Raw genomic sequence first — 20,669 nt, 5'->3', positions numbered from 1 at the left:
AACTTTGAAATTTTGTAAATTGTAATTTTTGGCTCTTCCGACTCAAAAGGTTGCCGACACCTGGCCTAGGTTTATAAATACTGTAAGTAGTAAGAACATAAGTTTAAGCCACAAAATGATTGTGCAAAAATTCAATTATGTCATTGATATAATCAATATTGGTCATTAAATAAGTGTCATTAAATAATGATTTCATAAAATTTTTGAACATAGTCTTCTTTAATTAAGGCCTATTAATTTTAGTATTTAATAATAAACATACTGGTGCAACACAGGCTGTTTTCAAAAAGGGTAGTTATTTGTTGATTTATTCTTGATTTGAGTTTCTTGTTTGGTCATTCTTTTAATATTATTTTAGGCCTATATATTGTTTTGCAAATTAAAAAATATTAATATTGAATTTATTGAAGAGCCTTAAGAAGAACTCTGCTAGACATTTTTCTATCACCTGTAGCTTGAATTTTCACTGTGTATTGAAGGAAAGAAAGTATTTTTTTAATGTTTTTTCATCTTAATTCTCTTTTGGATCATCTGCTTATATTTTTATTTAAATGTGTAGCATTGTAAAATTTTACATTAAGTTACCTACCAAATTAGGCCTGCCCAGATATGAAAAATCTTGTAATTGTTAGTTATAATTTGAGAACTGCTAAACTATTACAATAAATACTAAAACAAACTAACATAGCTAAGTTTTACATAGCCTACTTACAAAATAGATGAGAAATTGTTTTAATGAAATTAGCCCTATGTGAATTATATGTAAAAGATACATGTATCGCTAGTTACAATTAGGTTTATGAACTTAAGAAGTTTTTTTAGTCAGTAATAGTGTTTGTTTATTTTACATATTGTTTGATCCCATTTCAGGGGTATGATACAAATCAAACATAGGAGTACAACTGTTATATGTATAAAAAAAATTACATTTCATTAGTCAATGTATACAAAATTACTATAGCACATTTAGGTATAACAAATTAAATATTTTTGGCCATCTCTTACATCATAAAATGAGTAGAAAGAAACTTAAGAAGAGAAAAAAAAAAAACACCATCACTCGCAAACAGTGACCAAGCCAAGAGCACTAGGTTAAATATGGTTACGTCATGTTAATGAAGCCCTTTTGACTTACTAGGTTACCTGTACAACAGGACCTACATAATGTTGTCTGCTGTACAGCTTGTTGGTTTGTGTTTTAATTTGCACTCTTGAAAGCCCTGCCATTTAACCTGAGCACGTGGAATCAATTTCTGAAACTAATTTCTTTCTGAAACCACGCAAAATTAAACTTAAACAGACTATGGTTCATACACTTTAGTTGACAACATGTTGAGGCCATCAGTTCTGTATTTTAATGTGGATATTGCCCAAAGGAAAGCACAGACCAGATGCATGAAAGTGTTCATTCAACCACAAATCAGATTTTTTTCCCCTTCTGTTTGCCAAGCACAATTTTCATGGGTGTGGTGTTGTTAGGATATTTGATTGTGTTCCTAACTGTCCAATATTCATATTCACACAATCACTGCAAACAGTTCTTGTATTGTTGTTCCAAATCTAGTGTGTGTTAGTGTAAGTAAGATAAATACATACTATCATTTGGGTTAATTTTTATTTGCATGTGTATGGTTTGTCTGTAAAATAAATTTTTTAGTGTTCAAACCAATGCGCAATATATGAAAATGTTAAAAATATTCTAAAAAAACTTAAAAATATCATATACCTATAACTTTTAATCTTATTTTTTTTTCTTTCAGTTTTTAGTTATTGATTGGAATGTCTTTGGAGAGAATTTCTCTTTTGTGGAAATATACATGTAGGCTAAATGAGATCAAATATAGTTAACAAACATGTACTGCACATTTAACACTTAAATTCATTGTATATTCAACTTAAGTTACTTATATTACAAAGAATGAGCAGATACCACTATTACGTTTATAGGTGGGGACAACAAAAATTTGTGTACAGTATTCATTTCGCATTATGTTAGAATCTAAACACTTATACATTACTATTGCTTCAGTGATTGGCTCACAGTTAATCTGAAAGTTTTGAGCCAGTGAAAAACCTTCTACCAAAGAATGTTGAATCTCAAGCTTCCCGGTCGACATGTCTCACAAGTCAGTAGCCAATAATCAGGTGACATTTGCCCAAGTATGTAAGTGATTGCAGAGTCTATGCTAGAAGGTCATTTAAACTGCAAAGTTTTCTGTACCCTGTTTATAGGTGTTATATTGATGGGTTGAGGAGACTACATCCCTAGCTCATCGTTTATCTCCCACATGTACACTTTAAACCATTCCAACAAATTTAGTTTCATTGTTTTTATTGGCATCAGGGAACATAATGTGCCTGGCAGTGATTACAGGGCAGTTACTAAAGTGACATCCAATGTTGTTTCTGAGGCATAGTTTGCCTCACACTTGCGGAGGTTGTAAGAAAAATAATGCTCCTTGAAGCACTGTCCGCTAACTGCCGAAAGTCATCTGCGGGGCTGCAGGTTGTAGACCACTACACTATATGAGAATGGGGAACGCTTAACATTTGCTGTAATGCTAAGATTTTTTCGGTGTCCTACGTATCCTGCAATCCTAACCCAACAAATATAGTATCGTCTTTTAGTTTGGCCCACTTTTACCAGTAAGCACTATGGGCTGTGCAGACATCCATCCTGTTTTGTCCTTGAAAACTATTCAACATTCTGCTGTCAGGTCATGGTTTCGAATAGCATTTAAGACATGTTACATGTACATAAATACATATGTTGTTAGTGTAATGTTTGTCAAAGTGTATTTATTATGAGTGTTGAAATGTTATAAAAAGGATAATTTTAAGTAGTTATTTATAAGAAAATCCCTGTTGCACGGTTGTAGATTTGTAGAACAAATTCTTGTTTCTTTTTTTTTTTGCAATACGATTATGGAGCCACCATTTACAGTAGTCAGGAATTTTTCTATGTTTTGATACCCAAGGCTGCCTTTTAAGTCTTTCAGCAAATAACGCTACAGTGTCACGTTCACAAGAGTCTAGTGTTTCATATCTCCAATCACACACAAGGCCTGCTTTCACACACACTAGAACCATTATGTTTGCCAGCATACACATCAGTGACAAACCAAAAACCCATGCATTGACAGTCAGTGAACGAACCATCTGACTGTTACTATACAATGTCGAAATACTAAACAGTGTAACATGCACCTAGTGATAGTATAATCTGTAACTGATAACGTTACCAGTGTTTGTTTGCCACAGTGGGTTCGGTCAAAGTCTTAACCACATGTGTATGGCCGACCATTTCTCCAGTGTAAGTTTGGCCAGAGAGTTGCGTTAAAGTGTTGAGGTGACTTGCCTAGAGTTTTAGTGTGCAGAGGCTGACAATCTGGCACCGTTTGCTGTGCACGTTTTGTAGATGCAGTCAGGTTGCTAGAGTTTGGGTTCAGTTCTTGAATTGGTTCAGTTGGAACTTCAAATTATCCTTTGCAGTTGCAACCTTGCAGTGTAGGTCGTGTGTAGGTATGCCTTACCAGTACGTTTCCTTGAGCCCTCTGCTTCCTAGTGGCAGTTTGACGGAACTCCGTAGACATAGCTTTTTGGAACTGTCAATTTTCGACAGCTCAAGTAACTAGCAATACAAGACATGCAAAATGTGTCCACTGTTTCCAGTATGCAGCAAAATTTGTGTTTTTATCAATTTACAAGGAGAGGGCACAGCTTAGGAAATCCACTTTGGGATTAGACTCTGTATATTAGTAGTATACCTTGAGGGTGTTCTCCCCGAAAATAATAAAGCCCATTGGTCATCCAATTCCTAGAAAACAGTTTATATACTAGTTAAGTTTCACTCTGCCAATGGCACTGTGGCCTAGGTGGTAACGTGCTTGCAGGCTGCACAGATGGTCAGGTTTTGATTCTTGCGGTAATTTAAAAAAAAATTGTTAAAATATTTAATAAATTAACTGTTTATAATTATTAATTTTAATATAATTAATTTCATTTAATAATATTTTATGTATTAGATATTACTTGATTTTTAAATTACAATAATAATTTATTTACCACAGGACCAATGTATTCAGGATCATGCCATTAGGATCAAGGGATAGACTTGGCGATACGAAACTTTTTCCGATTTAAATTCTTACTCCTGTTTGATATACATGACTATGCTGCTTTTAGCTTGCGTATAATATTTCAGAAAATTACTTTCCTTAGATACAAAACTGGTAAATAATGAATATATAACTGAATATTGTGCATAACAAGTGTGTGTTATCTCTAGCTTCCTAAGTGCTGTATGCAAGCATGATTGAAAACTCTTTAATACTTGGGATATCGCCAACAGCATTTACCTGATTATATATAATTGCTGTGAATGGTACTCAAACTACAGCTTTCTAGTTTTCATTTATACATCCTCCCACCACTAGTACTTAAATCTGCGACTGACTCCACAGCCATCACACTGAGAACTTGTAAAATTTGTAGTCACATACTTGGCAGTGATAACCATTTGTGTTTTCTTAAAATTATTTGCTGAAACACACTGGTCTTATTCTGCAATAAGACAAGATGTATGTGATCAATTCATTTGATTTTTTTGACTCTGCCTTATTTAATGCATCCCAGTTAATCCAACAATTTTGGTATCCATTTCTAGCATTTATTTCTTTTAGCTACGTCATAGAATTCCACTAAAAAATTGCCTGACCTGCTCCTTTTGTGAAAGCATATTAGGACAGGAATATTTATGTTTTAAAGCCTTTGTGATTTAAAGATAACACAAAAAGTTTAATACTGTTCACATTAATTGGATTGCACGTTATGTGACATGATGGTCAAAAGAAACAGTTGGTTTGCATCAGACTTTGTTGTGTTATTTTGTGCAATATCTTATCATCTCTTGAGATGCAATGTGGAAATAATTAATTAAGGCAAGAATTTATTAATAGCTGTGTACCCATTTACAAAGATGAGAATGGCCACACAAGGATATTGAAGACTCTGGAAAGTGGTATTGGAAGGTACTCATTTCAGGATAGCTATATGGGGTTTATAGATACACTCTCCGGGTAGCAATTTTATGTTCAAATCTAATTTGGCAATATTGTATGTTTATGTTCTAACTATATACTTAAATAAATAGCATAAATTTTAGATTGTAAGTTTTCGCTAGGCAGTATGTACAATTCAGAGCGTTTTTTACTAATTTTGACATTTCTGTCAGCACATTTCTTTATGAATTTAACTTTCAGGTATCATATTATATACTTCAGCCCTAACTATTGCAGTATAGAACACAATATTAATATTATATTATATACTCTAATGTAATTTCCTCAATAACAAGCATGTGAATCTTCTTCATCAATAATGTACTATTCCCGCACTTGTACAGAAATATGTATTTCACATAGAACATTTGCAGATGTAGTTTTTTGTTTTTAAATTCATAATACTTTATACAAAAGTTACATAAAATTTATTACCAAAATTATTTGAAATTTGTTTTATAAGATATGTGTAGGTGTGACTTTATATGTGAATTTGTTTTCATCTAAATCATTACATGTGTTTGTATGCATTTGTCAGTTTTTTGTAATGTAATTGTAGTTAGTGCCTGTGTAGTCCCACCGGCTGTTTAGCTGTCACTTAAGACCCGCAATAAATAAATAAAAATAAGTACATAATGCCCCTTGATTTTTGCATTACGTGATTTGGAAGTGATTGCTGGGTAATTTTGTTAGGTAGGCCTACTGCAGTTTGTAATGCAGCCGTGGTTTTCCTTGGTGTGCTCAGACGCGGATGCAGAACCTGTCTCCATCGTCCAATGCTGCGTACCGAGGAGTGGGCGAGACGCTGGTGCGCATGGTGAAGAATGAGGGCGTCCTGCGGCCCGTGCGAGGGATGAGTGCCGTGGTGGTGGGGGCTGGTCCCGCCCACGCGCTCTACTTCTCCTGCTACGAGTACCTGAAAGAGACATTCACTCGCGCCACCGGGTTCAACCACTTGGCCTATGGTGAGATCTGCGTTGTCGCGTCCGCAGATGAGTTGCACACTAGTGTTTAGCATGGCTGAAGGGCAGACAGTAAGTAATACGGTATGTGTGAAGAAGAAAGCATTCACACTAATTTCAAAAAAAAAGTTTGTAGTTAGTCCTGCTATGTATTAGGTAGTGATGGCCCAATATCCAAAAACCCGATACTGATTCCGATATTTCCAAATTTACCGATCCGATATCCGATACCCGATATTCCGATAATAGGCCTATCTTATTTCTAATACTGGTTCTATAAAATTGTGGTTCTGGAGTTTTGTTAGAGACAATAATGAAAAATGTTAAATATTAATAAAACATATTTATGTGAATGTATATTATTTTTATTAATTGTAAAATACTGTAAATTCACATTAAATGAAAGCTAATAATGAAATTATCACAATGGCCTACAAATAAGCTCTCTAAATTCAAATTCACGAGTCACTGCATGTACTTAGTCCAGTGTCTCAACTGTAATCTACGAAAAATACCGTCCGAAAAACATCAAACTTTTGTACCCTTTGTAAAATTTCATCACGGTAAACGACACGCTAGAAAGGAAGCTCTTCAATTAGCAAATTTTGTGACCATTGTTAAAGTGTATCACTCCATTTATTGGTGCGAAAACACGTTAAAAATACGTGAAAAGTAATTTCAATACAACTTTGAAACGTACTGCAGAGTTTATAAAACCACACATCTTTATTTATGTTATTGGCAATGCACTCAATGTAGCCAACATAATACCTTTGCTGCAACTTGCCCTACTTAACACGTTTCATATTTTAGCTTTTGTAAAACTTACATAACGTCTTTGTATAGAACAGCAGTTGGCGACCATGAAACGACACGGAAAGAAAATGCCTGTTATATCAAGCAGCAACTTTATTCTTCGTTTACTTACGGCTACACCACTTATTAAATTAAATATCGTAATTATTTTCGTTTATGTTTTCAATTTATGTACACTTAGTGAACTTCGAAAATTCATCAAGCGAAAACATTTTGCGAATATCTGAAATCAATAAATATGCACTAATGCTGGGGATTTATGTACACATGGAAGAATTGTACCGTCGGGATGCATTGCAGTATCAGAAAGAAATAGGCTTGAAATTGTTTCAGTGGAAAATATGCTTGGAATTACTAGGTAATATGGTGACGTGAAGAAAGATAAATTACGCCCGCGGAAAATAAGCTTGGAATTACGGTTAAGGTTATGTGAGAAGTATTATTGGTGAGAGCAAACATCGGTTATCAAAATATCGCAAGTATTTACCGATTTCCGATATTGAAAAATGTGCCGATATTACCGATCTCCGATATCGGGCAATCACTTGTATTAGGTCTACTCTTGAGAAAGGTTTCTTTTAACTAAAGTTTTAGCAATGATACAGTGCTTTACAATAACATATATGTATTTATCTTATTACAAAGTTTTAATTTTGCTACATAATGTCAGTGAAAGCAGGTTTTTTTTTTTTTTAATTTTCAAAATAAAAGTACCCAACCGACTCAGGGATACTAAGAGAACTGATTTAAGTTTATCTTCAAAAAATCTAACTGAAATATTTAAAAATTTTTGTTCTTTCATACAAGATTTATACTGTCATTTATTGATATTTTACCTGACTTACATTATTGTTATTTTGTGGGGGATTAGGATGAAAACTAGAACTTTAATTTTGTAACATTATCAAATAATTATTTTTCAAACTCATTTGCTGTTAACTTTCAGTTAAGATTTCTTAATGATTTAAACTATAGATACTTAGATTGCAGTACAGAGCAAATGCACCCTCTGTTGCCAAATTGATAATACCTGGCTTAACATAATCATTTTTATTTTGTGTGTGATTAATAAATATAAATTATAAATTTTTTCCAATCATACTAGTTGTCGATTTTCCTGTGACCGTAAAATAGGGTCTTTTGGCAGTATTATTAGTTTCGTACATTCTGAAAGAAAAAAATATCAATTCTAAACACCAGTTATTATTATTTCACAGGGGAACTATTAGAAGCCCGAATCCACCTGAGAAAACTGAATGTGATTGGTTCAGTCAGTGCTCAATTTTAGAATGTGCTGAACTGAATAATGCAGGATTAAAGAGCCATGGCTTTATGTGCATTTGTAGGAAAAGGCTTAGAAAGACTTCGCTCTGCTTCCAGAGTAAATTCTTTTTTGTCTTACATATTTTCTCAACTCTCCATTACCTTTGTATGGAAAAATGTTTTGTAGCAGCAAAAATTAATTGCTTAACTAAGTTTGTTACAACCCAAACCTCCCAGCAAGCTATAATTGGTTTGAATTGCACATAAAAAAAAACACTTGAGGAATTTGTTTGTTTCGAAAATACTTTTCAAATTTTGTGATAATGTTGCTCTAAATGATTCATGATGAAAATAAAGTCTCTCGAGGCCAATGACAGCTAATTTGTATTAACGTAGAACTAGCTGATTAAATAAATCTACATATATAAAATTGGGTGTTGGTATGTATGTATGACGTTGATTAACTCCAACACCGTTTGACCCATTGCCATAAAAGTTGGCACTTCAAAGTGTTTTTTCATGGAGAAGGTTTTTATTCTATCCATTTTTTGTAACTCGCTGCTAGATGGCGCTGCAGCACATCAACTTCTAAACTGTCATAGAAATTGGTATACATAAATATTTGAAAACTGAGAATATTTTCACGATATCCATTTTGTTATAACTGTTCACTAGATGGATTCAACCGATAACCATGGGTAAACAGAAAACCATAGGTCATAGATATACAAATAGTAATTGTGTCCACCATACTGTCATATAGCACTATCACCCTGTGTTCATCCTGGACAATGCCATGTACTACAGCTATGAATACGTAACAATTCTTTTTTTTTTGTAGGAAAATGACATTTGTATCACATGCAATTAAACTATTTTTGGATGTCTTATCCAGCCGTTTGTCAGTAGCTGCTGTGTGTTCAAACTGGACGAACATGCTTGCGCGAGTGCTCTAGGTTATCTATGTATAAGTATTCTTTTTACTTTGTGCGTGCTGTGATTCATTACCATTAATTCATTGCTGATTGATCATGATTTTTGGGGATTTTCATTACCCCTACAAGATGTGACAGCTATTATATTAGAAGAACTATTATATTAGAACAAGACGTCCAGCAAAACTTGTTTCAATCTCGCCTAAGAAATCAGATTCTAATCTTTTAGTTAAAGAGAAACAACAAACAAGTGAAATTTTTAAACTTGAACTGTCTAACATAGATGAACTCATAAAATCTGTTAAATCTTTATTTGATAAAGTTGAAGATCAAAAAAATAAAAATTCAATATTAAAGACAATCCTGATGGATTCAAGATCTGAAACAACCAAAATTATACCAAAATTACTATTGAACAATCAAAATCTAATTTCTCGGAAGATTACGACAACACTTATAATGGTTAAAAATGGTTCAAAAAACTTCAAATGGTTAAAAAAAACCTCCCCAATACATGAAAGCTGACCATGTCGTAACATCGGGAACGTCTGGCATCCGCACACCGACCAGTGACCTGATTACGACTCAGCAAGAATCCAGCATAGTCACGAGCTTACTGAACAACAACCAGCATGTCGACAGAGACGCATTTACTGCTGTGCAACATGCGAGTAAACCTTTTACCAACGGGAACATTGCCACTCAATGTGGTCAAGACAGAAATTAAAGCAAATTAAATTTTGAATTAGAAATAGTTGTACCTACCTTAAAAACCATCTCTAAACCAATTCACAAAAAGACAAAAGCCCTCTTTGTCATGAATTTTGAACCAAAGTACAGGAAAAATAAATTACTATTACTGATTACATTTCACAAGAAATCAACATGGCTCAAGTTAAAATGACAAAACTTCGTACATAATTTAACACATAAGCATCTTTCCATGTATCTGTCTTGAAACAGGACTTTAATAGATTAAACAATATTGTTGTCTGGCCGATTGGATGTTTTATATAAACCCTTTTTATGAGAAACTTTATCCAGATCAAGTAGCCAGCAATGTCTTAATCTCTAATACTAGCAGCGTGACCTCCAATTCTTCCGTTACGGCCTCTACACATCCCCGGTGTCAGGAGGAGCATTTTAGTGTCTGTCAGTGCAGACATATAAAAAAATTGGGTAATTGCTTACCAAAACATGAGGGGACTTTGAATAAAATATCTTGAAATTTTTGAAAACCATTTTAACTCCGCTAGTAATTAAATCATTGGTCTTGCAGGAACCTGGTTCAATGAAAACCGTATTAATTCACATTATTTCACAGACCAATACCTGAATTTTAGAAATTACAGGAACTATCTTACTTTGAAGAATAGAGGTGGCAGTGCTTTAATTTCTGTTAAAAAACATAAATTTTTATCTGTTAAACTTATTGACATTTTTTATTTCCCGGGAAATTCAATTAAGAACTACGATTGGTCGAATTTTTATAAGTATAATGATGTCAATGAACTTGTTGATCAACTATACACCTGTATTAATGGTTATAAAACAGCTACTTCCATCTCTATATTAAAAAAAATCTAAACATCTTGCATGGTTCTGTAACGATTTAATCCAAGCTTTGAAATCAAAGAAACATTTCCATAAACTCGATAAACAAATTTTACAATATTTACTGTTAGTCTTGTTTTTCTCATTTTCGTAAAAAAACTACATTTATAATTGATACAAAATCCAGTGGTATCGAACGATCAACAATAACATGAAGCATAATCCAAAAAAAAGAAAATTAGCATTATATAAACTTAGTATGATGGTTATTATGAACAGATATCACTTAAATCTAATGGTGCTACTATTAATGATCCTGCAGTGTTATCCAATATGTTTGATCAATAATTCTCTAGTGTAACCTTATAGTTGCAATCACCATGTTCCTATAATGGACACATGTCTTGATACTATATTTGTTCCTAATATTGCCGAAAGTCTTGTACTATCGGGGTATTAATGCTTTGAAATCTTGTAGGACAACTGGTCCGGTCGGGATCCCTAATTTCATTCTAAAAATTTTTCTCATTTACTTGCTCCTCTTTTAACATATATACAATTCTAGTCTAAATTTCCTTGTAAATGAAAATTGCAAAAATAATTCCTATTCATCAAAATTGTTCATAAGTATCTTATTTGAAATTGTAGACCAATTTCTTTGCTTAATGGTCTTTCAAAAATTTTTTGAAAAAAAATTAAATTCTTAAAATTTGAACTCGGTAATAAAATATCTAGTACTCAACATGGTTTTATACCTGAAATGTCAACCTCTTCTAATCTTACTACAGTTCTAAATCCCATTTATAGTAAAGTTGCAAACAGAAGTCAGGCCGATGCCTGCTATTTTGATCTAGCCTACCAATTCTTTTGATACAGTAAATCATTCATTGCTACTCCAAAAGCTGAGTAACTTAAGTTTAAGTCTTAATTATGTTAATTGGTTCTCCGGCTTTCTTGAGAATATAAATCAATATTTATAGTTAAATAATAATAATTCCTCTCTATTTCTTGCGAGTTCTGGTATTCCACTGGGTGGTACACGTTCACCTCTTCTTTTTAACATCTTTATCCTCAATCACTCATCAGGAGTTTTTTTTGTGCTGATATTGAAATCTACATGAAAGTTACTTCACCAAATGATTGCTTTCTACTCCAGAATGACATTATTCAAGTTGAAATTGGTGTTACAGAAATGTGGTTACTCTTAATACAAACAAAACTAAGATAATTTATCTTTACTAGATTAGTCAATTTTAACTATAAAGTAAATAACGTAATAATCTCTGAAACCCATTGGACTAAAGATCTTGGAATCATTTTAGACTCTAAATTATATTTTCATAAACACACTGACTATATTTTTCCTTCCATAGAATCTTGACCCTAATAAAATACATTACTTTCTATGCTAATAATTCTTATTCAATCTTATCACTTTATTTTTCTTTAATTAGAACTAAATTAGAATATTGCTCTATTATTTTGAATAATATAATACAACAGATTGTAATAAAATAGAAAGTATTGAAAACAAATTAATTCAACTAATTAAAATAAAGAAGCTTCCACAACCATTTCTTACTCTTCTCTCAGATCATAGGATTAAAGATTAAACTAGATGCTTGGTTTGTTCAAAAATGTTATAACTATAAAAGTAAATGTGATTATGTACTTATGAATACTGGTTTTAGAATCCCCCAATTTAACAGTTGTCTGTTATCTTCTCTTTATACTCTACACAAGATCAACGATCTTATTTATAGATTAATTTCAATCTTTAACAAAATGAATTTGCAATTTAGTTCACACTTTAATATTAGAATGTACTCTCAATCCATATAAGTCATACTGTACATTATTCTAATAATATAGTATTCTTTATTTTTCTAATAACTTTGAACTCTTATTAGTTCTAAATATTACTTTATTCACACACACACACACACACAGATATATATATATATATATATATATATATATACATATACACACATACATACACATACATACACACACACACACACACACACAAATACATATACATATGCTAGTAGTTATCTCTTTTTTTGTAATAAATCACTCTGTATGTTGTATTGACAAATTGTGTTACTGCTTGAATCTTTTAGATTAATCTATATTTGTGTTTGTATGTCATTTTTGTTTTTGTCCTTTATGTGTTTTTTATTTTATGTCATGTTTTTGTCTTTATGTTGTGCCTACCCCTAAAGTTTTTAAACTGTTGGTAGGCATATTATAAATAAATAAAAACTGTCTACAATTTTAGTGCTAGTATGTCATGCCTAAAAAGAAATGAACAACGCATGGTTTACGGACGATAGTTTAACGTGACAATGTTATAATCTTATAATAAAACATTGATGAAATGATTGCATACTTTTATGAATAAAATTTAATCATTTTTATTGTATTATCACTATTTTGTATGTAAACAAAGAAGGAGTGAAATGAAATCTACAATTTAATTGATAAATTTACTTTTATTTGCACTCATTAATTCAAATATGTTTTTGACTTTAACGAAGAGATTATTTAACTATAACTTTTATACATGTTTGCTATTTAACTTAAAGATCGTCGAGAATGTTTTACGCTTTTTCGCAATTACACATTTAACGACGAAGTTTGTTCGTCGTGAAATTAAATGTAGAATTTAATAAAAATGCTCTTGCAGTTAATAAAATAAGTATTAGTAAGTTTAAGAAATAATTTCGGCTTTAATCTCCAACCCAGACGCTCGTGGTGCGCTGGGGCCGAGATTAAAATTTGTCGAGAATATTTTACGTGTTTGTGTCTTCCAGTGCTCAAAATGATATGCCATTGTGGCCCCGGGCACGAAATTTTATTTATAATTTATTAATATAACGCCCCTCGCGATAAACAAAGGAAAATATGTATTAACGAGTGCCTGGTTGCCGCGGAAGCGGATAGATAGCGCGATTCGTTCGGTTCGCGTCCGTCACCGTAGATGACAGAAGCGTAGGGGAATAATATTATTTCGTTTTTATAATACGATTTTATAACAAATACGCATCCCAAATACACCAAACTTATTTATAATGTGTTACAATATTTTTTAAAACATTGTGCAAAAGATCCCGGGTGTAATTTTAATTATTATGTGTAACTGTAAAACGCCATTGTTCTTACAAAAACGTATTTGAAAATTCAACATTACTTTTTAATAACCGTACCGATTGTGCTGAAAATCAGTGGACGATCGTTAAATTACATAATCTTAATAATTCAAACAACGAAAACATGATTGAAAAGTCAAATCGATGGTTGTTCCAATCGAGTGGAAGAGAGATGCGGTGCAAGGGTAAAATGAGTGTAACGGGACACATCGTAGTGGGACAATGTGTGTTACGGGACACTTTTTTGTGCGTGCAGCCGGCATTCATAGATTTATTAGACGTCACGTCAAAATTAAGAAAGTTAATCCAACCCCAATCCAATCCAACGGTTTTGTATCATCGTCAGCGCTGGGGGTGTGGTGGAGTGCAAGAGATAAAGCTGAGTTTTGCAGAGTTCTGGGAACTGTTTGTGGGAAAAAGAAGCGGAATGAAGGTGGAATGACCCCCATGTTGCCAGTTCTCCTCCCATTGTCAAACAGGGGCACGTGCCCGCCTGCCTGGGTGTGCAGCCCACCCACTGTGCGGCCGGCCGAGTCCACAGCCACTAGGAATAGCGACTGGGCGACACGGGCCCTTCGATGTTCATTTGATTTGCTCCGCAGGATGTAGCAGGCCCTGATCTCACGAGAGTACGCACCTATCCTACATCTGATGGCTAAGCAAGTTTATTCCCATCCCCAGTGCCTTGGAGGGATTCAGTAGCGGATCCAGAGGGGGGGGGCTAAGGGGCTCAAGCCCCCTCCAAAAGCATCTGGGTCCACTATTGTTTTAGTGTTTGCCTTGGTAAAGCCTAGCCTCAGCTGGGTCAAGCCCCTCCCAAACCAACAACCCGGATCCGCCACTGGAGGGATTGGATTTGATTATCTGTGAAGCAGGCAGGATTTTAGTCTAATTTAAAATGAGACAAAGATTGGTGGATAGTTGTAACATCATTTATGCTTCAATTTCGTAATGAAGGTCCCATATATTTTTGTGATGTAATGACAACATTATGGAAAATAAGGGTTTTTATCACCAATTATGTCAATGAAATCACTTTACGATAGTAACGAGTTTTGCTATAGTTGTATAGCTCTTTTACAATTGCACGTTATCGAGACACACAGTGTTCCGTCTTAAGAACTTGTGTATTTGTTATGAATTAGTTGTTCAGCTCCAACTTCAAAGGTGTGTATCCGCTTTGGGGAAACACTTTAGGCGATACTTTGTGATACGTTATCAGTTTATTTTTTCGTGATGAACCTTTTGTCATTCAAATTCTGACTCATTCTGTATAACATCATAGCACAAATATGTAGGGGTACAAACACCCATGTACTTAATCCTCTCTCTATCTTTTTTTTTTACTTATATATTTATGTAAATGAGGAAACATTAATATTACAACAGGAATAGACACTGACAGAAAACATGCATTGGCTTTACTAAATCAGATTTTGTTTCATGCTAACACAATTTTCCCACATTTAACATGGAACAAGTTGTGCAACGTGGAACAAAATTTAGTCAAAATAATAATAATGGCTAAAATATTAATTAATATTTACATATTTAACATTTTATTGTATTTTAGATTTGATTGTAATTTCTTCTGAGAATTTCCTCGGCTCTGTAATACGAGGCGTGTCCGGGAAGTAAGTACAGTTTGTTCAATTAAAAAAGCTTGTGAAAAAAAGTTTTATTGAAAGTTTTAGTTTATTACATATCTACATCACATGTTCACATAGTCGCCATTCAGTTCCAAGCACTTTTTGAAATGCTCTACCAGTTTATTTAACACCTCTTCATAGAAGTTCGCTGCCTGGGAATGGAACGGACGCCTTGGCCATAGGCATCATGGATTTGACGCAGTCCTTGTAGCCTAAGTACAGGCGCTTGGTAAACAACTCCAGAAAAAGTTTAAGCTATCTCCGTTCTAGAGTCGAAAAATTATGGCTACCGTTTTTTGGGACGAAAAGGGCTTCATTTTGGTTGATTTAGTGAAACTTGAGTCAACAATTACAGCAAAATGTACAAAGTTATGATTGTCAACCGGTTTAATTAACAGGCGGCGAACGTCTGTGCAAAGGGGTTAAATAAACTGGCAGTGTTTTGCACTTGCGAAAAGTGCTTGGAACAGAGTGGTGATTATGTGAAAATATGATGTAGGTATGTAGTGAACTAAAACTTCAATAAAACCCTTTTGAGTTTATTTTTTTAAGTTTCCAAACTTATTTTCCAGATATGCCTCATAGCTTGTAATTTGAGTTTGGCACAATAAATTATTTCAAGCAGTGATAAATGCGAAAAACTTGTTTGCTTTGGCATCATGTCTGAAAAGCGAAATACCTCTTTAGCTTTTTATATTTTATAATTTTTGTTGCAAACTTTACACTCAAGAACCTTTTTTCAGTGCAAACACCATTAAATTAAGTTTTTAATTAGTATCGACAGTACACATTTTTTGTGCATGATTTGTATTTGTAATATGATATGAAATATAAATGTGTGGATGAACTGCAAGATTTATTGGTAGTTAATATTATGATGCAGTATTCAGACTAAGAGCTTTTATTCCGTAGGAAGTGGGTGCAAATACCAATCTGATCATCCTAATTTCAGTTTTTCAACACTCTGGGATGGTTCTTTATCTCACTGCAGACTGGTTCCTTCGTTTCTTCTCTATCCATGATATGTGACTTGTGTCAATGTGTATTACCATCTATAATCACCTCACTATACACTGTATGCAAGGCCCATACTAGAGAAATATTTGGTCGTAGGTTGTAAAATTATACACACATAACTCTCCCAGACTATTTATAAAAATTAAATAATATATGCTGGAAGTACCATACATTTGGATGGTCTGGCGTGAAAATGGAACAAGTCAATATATTTTTCGTTTCAGTAGAAACGGAAAAAAATTGTTAGTCAAGTTATTTAGTTATGTAAAATTCAAAGATTTTTAGTGCACTGCTTTCATTGTACGCAGTTCAATGATACAAAATTTTGAATTATTACTTTGTTGTTATTTGAGCTATCACATTTTGAACAACATAAAACAAAAATTGTTTAAATCCAAAGTGCTACATTTTACCGCCAGACAGTCCAATTGTTCCCTCAATTCATGCTACTGTTTTAAATAATAGTTTATAATGATCCGTGGACAAATCATTCTGTTGCTGATATGGTTATCGTGCATTGTATACTGAAATAGTTTGTCCTAGACAGTTCAACCGAAGGGACTTTATCATTTATGGTGGTATTAATCTGATTAAAACGGCATCATATATCCATGACTTCAGTAGGGAAATGTTTCTAATGATATATGAGGGCACTTGTTTGTTGTTTTAGTGATATGAAGGCATAGATAGTGTTAAAATTTGTTTAATAGTGTCAAGAATTACAAAGAATAAATTACTATTTTTTGGGATTTACATATTTATCTATAATTACATATATAGGTATATATGTATACATCCACATACTTACAAATAAACCCATACATATAGACCTTCCTTCACACTTAGACTAAATTATTTGTGAAATAGTTTCCTTGACTTACAATGCAACACATTTTCTATGATAATCTTGAAAATCCAAATCTTAGTATAAACCATATTTTGATAGGTGTTTTATTATAAGCTGAAAGCATTTAGGAATATATCACAAGTCTAATGAGAGTGACTAAGCTTGTACAAGATTTGGGTGGCCGACTACAAAAAAATGTCATAACTCATACAACTTAATCAGAATTATCTGTGTAAACTTTTGGATATTAATGAAACTCAAGTTCCCTCAGTAAATCAATAAATACCTGGGGGAAACTGAATAATTGATAGTGACAGATGGAGAGGTAAAAGTGTAGAGTGTAATATAATGGCATGAAAATTTGCATAACACCAGTCGACAGAACAATATGTTTTTAGGTGTCCATAAAATGTTTTTGATTATAAAAATATTCCACTTTTTCCATAAGCTGGCTTTCATATTTTATAAACAACCTCACAAATATTTAAAATTAAAAGTTTATTTGGTTAAATAATCCTCATGAAAAACTGCATGGTTTGCTGCATTTTTCACTAAAGTACAGTAGAGTCCCGCTAATCCGAACCCGGCCTTCCGAAAATCCGCCTAATCCAAACAGGGCTAGGATAAAAAAAATTAATTTTTATTACATTTAAGAACTAGGAAAAGTAAAGAAAAACAAGTTTTTCAAGTAATGTTGTACGTTTATTAATATGTACATAAGAAACTTATAATTTATCTATTTCACTGTCTAACTGAAAAGAGAAAAAAAATAATAGGATTACGTACATAGTACTCCGTACTAAAAACGTATTAAAAATTGTTGAATTTACTTACATACTATTTGTAGAATTCATGTTCTGTACAGGATTGACACAATGCACTAAATCGGCTTGAAGATGCAATGTTTCGCCAACGCCGCATAAACATAACATTTGTTGGGGTTGCATCGGCATGTTTCTCGACGTAGCGTAAAGCCAGATCAAGGGCACTGGCTGCGGCAGTGTGAGAAACATCAGTCGGCGCGTTCCCTTCCTCCTCACTGTCGTCTGCATCGAGATCACTTGACATTGCCTGCGCAGCTGCTACGATATCTTCATCTATGTATTCCTTGTGGCCACAGTCGTCAATGGCCGTCCACTTTTCAATGCACTCTTCTGCATTTTCGCAACCTGGTACAATTTTTTTTCACTAGAAAGTTGAAGAAGTTCAAACTTTTCTTTTGCCGGGGGGAAGACCGTTTGGACAAACTCTAAATCAGGCCAAAGAAATTTCCATGATTTCTGTAAAGATTCCTTTTGTGTTTTCTCCCAAGCTTCTGCTACCCAGTAAATGACATCTTTGATGGTGATTTTCTTGAGTTTATACAAGATTGTCAGTTCTTCATTCTCTTCAAGCAGGCTACAAACTTTTTTCTGTAATTCTGTTTCAAAGCCTGCAAAACTCCTTGTTCCATTAGCTGCAAAATTGAAGTGACGTTTGGTGGGAGAAAAATGGCTTTGATATCACCGCAAACAAGTTGCATTTCTTCAGGATGTGACGGAACATTGTCTACGAGCAACAAAGCACTAGGAGGCAATCCATTTTCTTTGTTAAAAGCCTTTACTTTTGGCACAAATTGTTTTTCAAACCAGTCTTGGAACAAGACACGATCCATCCAAGCTTTCTTTTGTTTTCTGTAAAATACAGGGAGAGTGTTCATGTTCATGTTTTTAAAACAGCGTGGTTTTGCCGATTTGCCGATAACCATCAGTGGAAGCTTATTTGTGGCAGAAGCGTTGTAGCAGGCTAACACATTTAGGCGTTGTTTATCCATTTTAAACCCTGGTGCAGATTGTTCCTCTTGTGATGCATTACTTTTGGTAGGCAATGCTTTAAAGTTAAGTCCCGTCTCATCCGCGTTATAAACTTGCTGTGGCGAGTAGGAAGAAATGATATCTTTGAACTCCTCAAGGTATTCAATAGCTGCTTCGTTGTTCGCTGACAGTTTCTCCCCAGTTATTGTTAGCTTCCTGATTTCATGTCGTTTCTTCCATCGGTCTAAGAAACCGCAACTTGCTGTAAATGATGCGTCACCATCCATAAGCTTGTTCAATTGAAGCGCTTTTTCTTGAATTAGAGGGCCAGTGATAGGGATTCCTTTTTGTCTTTCGTGGGTAAACCATAAAAAAAGTGATTTGTCCAATTTTTCGTAAGACACTATCATTTTGCTACGTTTTTCAATAATTTTTTCATTTGTGGTAGTACAAAACTGCTCAATTTTACCTCTGTTATTTTTCCAATCGTAAATGGTTGCTTTGCCGACACCGAATTCTTTCAATAGAAGAGTGGCACTTTCACCTTTGTCAAGTCTTTTCAGCACTTCCAGTTTTTCTTTTAATGTACACGAGTTATGTTTACGCTTGCTTGTCATGATGACCAACAGCAGGGACAAGCACAGAATGTAAAAAAAAAACCTCACAAAACACAGGGCAAGTGCGCAGTAACAGGTGACACAGCAGTGACATGTGACACACTGACTGTCTGACTCATCATAGTTGGGAACAGAAGAGGAGAGGAATGCGTTAGCCTATGCGGGAAGGAGAATGGGGGCTTTGTTTACTCTTGTTGAAGGTCACTGCCCTTCCGCTAATACACTCACGAACCGCCCTTCATTTCGACCTAATGTTGTCATGTAATGTAGGCTGTTGGATTTGTTAAACTCGGAATATTTGAAATTGCAGTTTAAGCTATCTGAGTAATTAAAAATATTATATAATACTAAATATGTACGCTAAATAATAAAGGTGTATTTTTTGTCTGACCTTTCATACATATTTGACATATCAGACACTAAATACGCTTCAAAAAGACAACATATGTCATTATATGACAAAATTCAGCCTAATCCGAATTTTCGCTAATCCGAACAGGGTTCGGTCCCATTTAGTTCGGATTAGCGAGATTCTACTGTAATGAAAATAAGGTTGAAGGAGCAGTAATATTTTGAGTTTTTTTTGTAATACTTAATTTAGTGTAATCAGTGAACAAATTAGGTCCCAATGTCTCATAAACATTTGGGTCTTATAGAGATAGTGAAGGAAGATCCAATGGGAATGTTGCATTGGTGAAATAAATAGGTTGAAGAAATTTAAGTATTTCAAGAAAATATGTCAGTTTACGGACATGTTTTATTACTTGCCAAACATTTTGCATGTGGAAATGGTAGTGGACATTGCCAGCAGAAAGGTTTTCTCAGTCATGTGGAGTGGATCTGTCTGACCAGAGCTGGTAAACTTGAACTTCCAAGGTGAGTCATGTCACTCATACCATCTGCATCTGACGTAATGGACAATTTACACCATTGAGAAACATAATGAGTACAAACAAACTTTTAAATTGTGCAAAAATATGTATTTACAAACAAACATTCTA

General features: G+C 33.8%; 1 protein-coding gene across 1 annotated transcript in view; it reads left to right on the top strand.

Annotated features, from left to right (window-relative positions):
• Positions 1–20,669, top strand: part of LOC134533817 (mitoferrin-1) — a 38,346-nt gene that overhangs the window by 2,597 nt on the left and 15,080 nt on the right. The window contains exon 2 of the mRNA XM_063371498.1: positions 5,806–6,025. Within this exon, the coding sequence (XP_063227568.1) occupies positions 5,806–6,025 (220 nt within the window). The remainder of the gene's footprint in view (positions 1–5,805; positions 6,026–20,669) is intronic.

This window comes from Bacillus rossius, chromosome 7, assembly GCF_032445375.1.
Source record: "Bacillus rossius redtenbacheri isolate Brsri chromosome 7, Brsri_v3, whole genome shotgun sequence".
Lineage (NCBI taxonomy): Eukaryota > Metazoa > Arthropoda > Insecta > Phasmatodea > Bacillidae > Bacillus > Bacillus rossius.
Note: the sequence above shows the minus strand (reverse complement) of the source record. Positions and strands in the feature narration are given on the sequence as shown.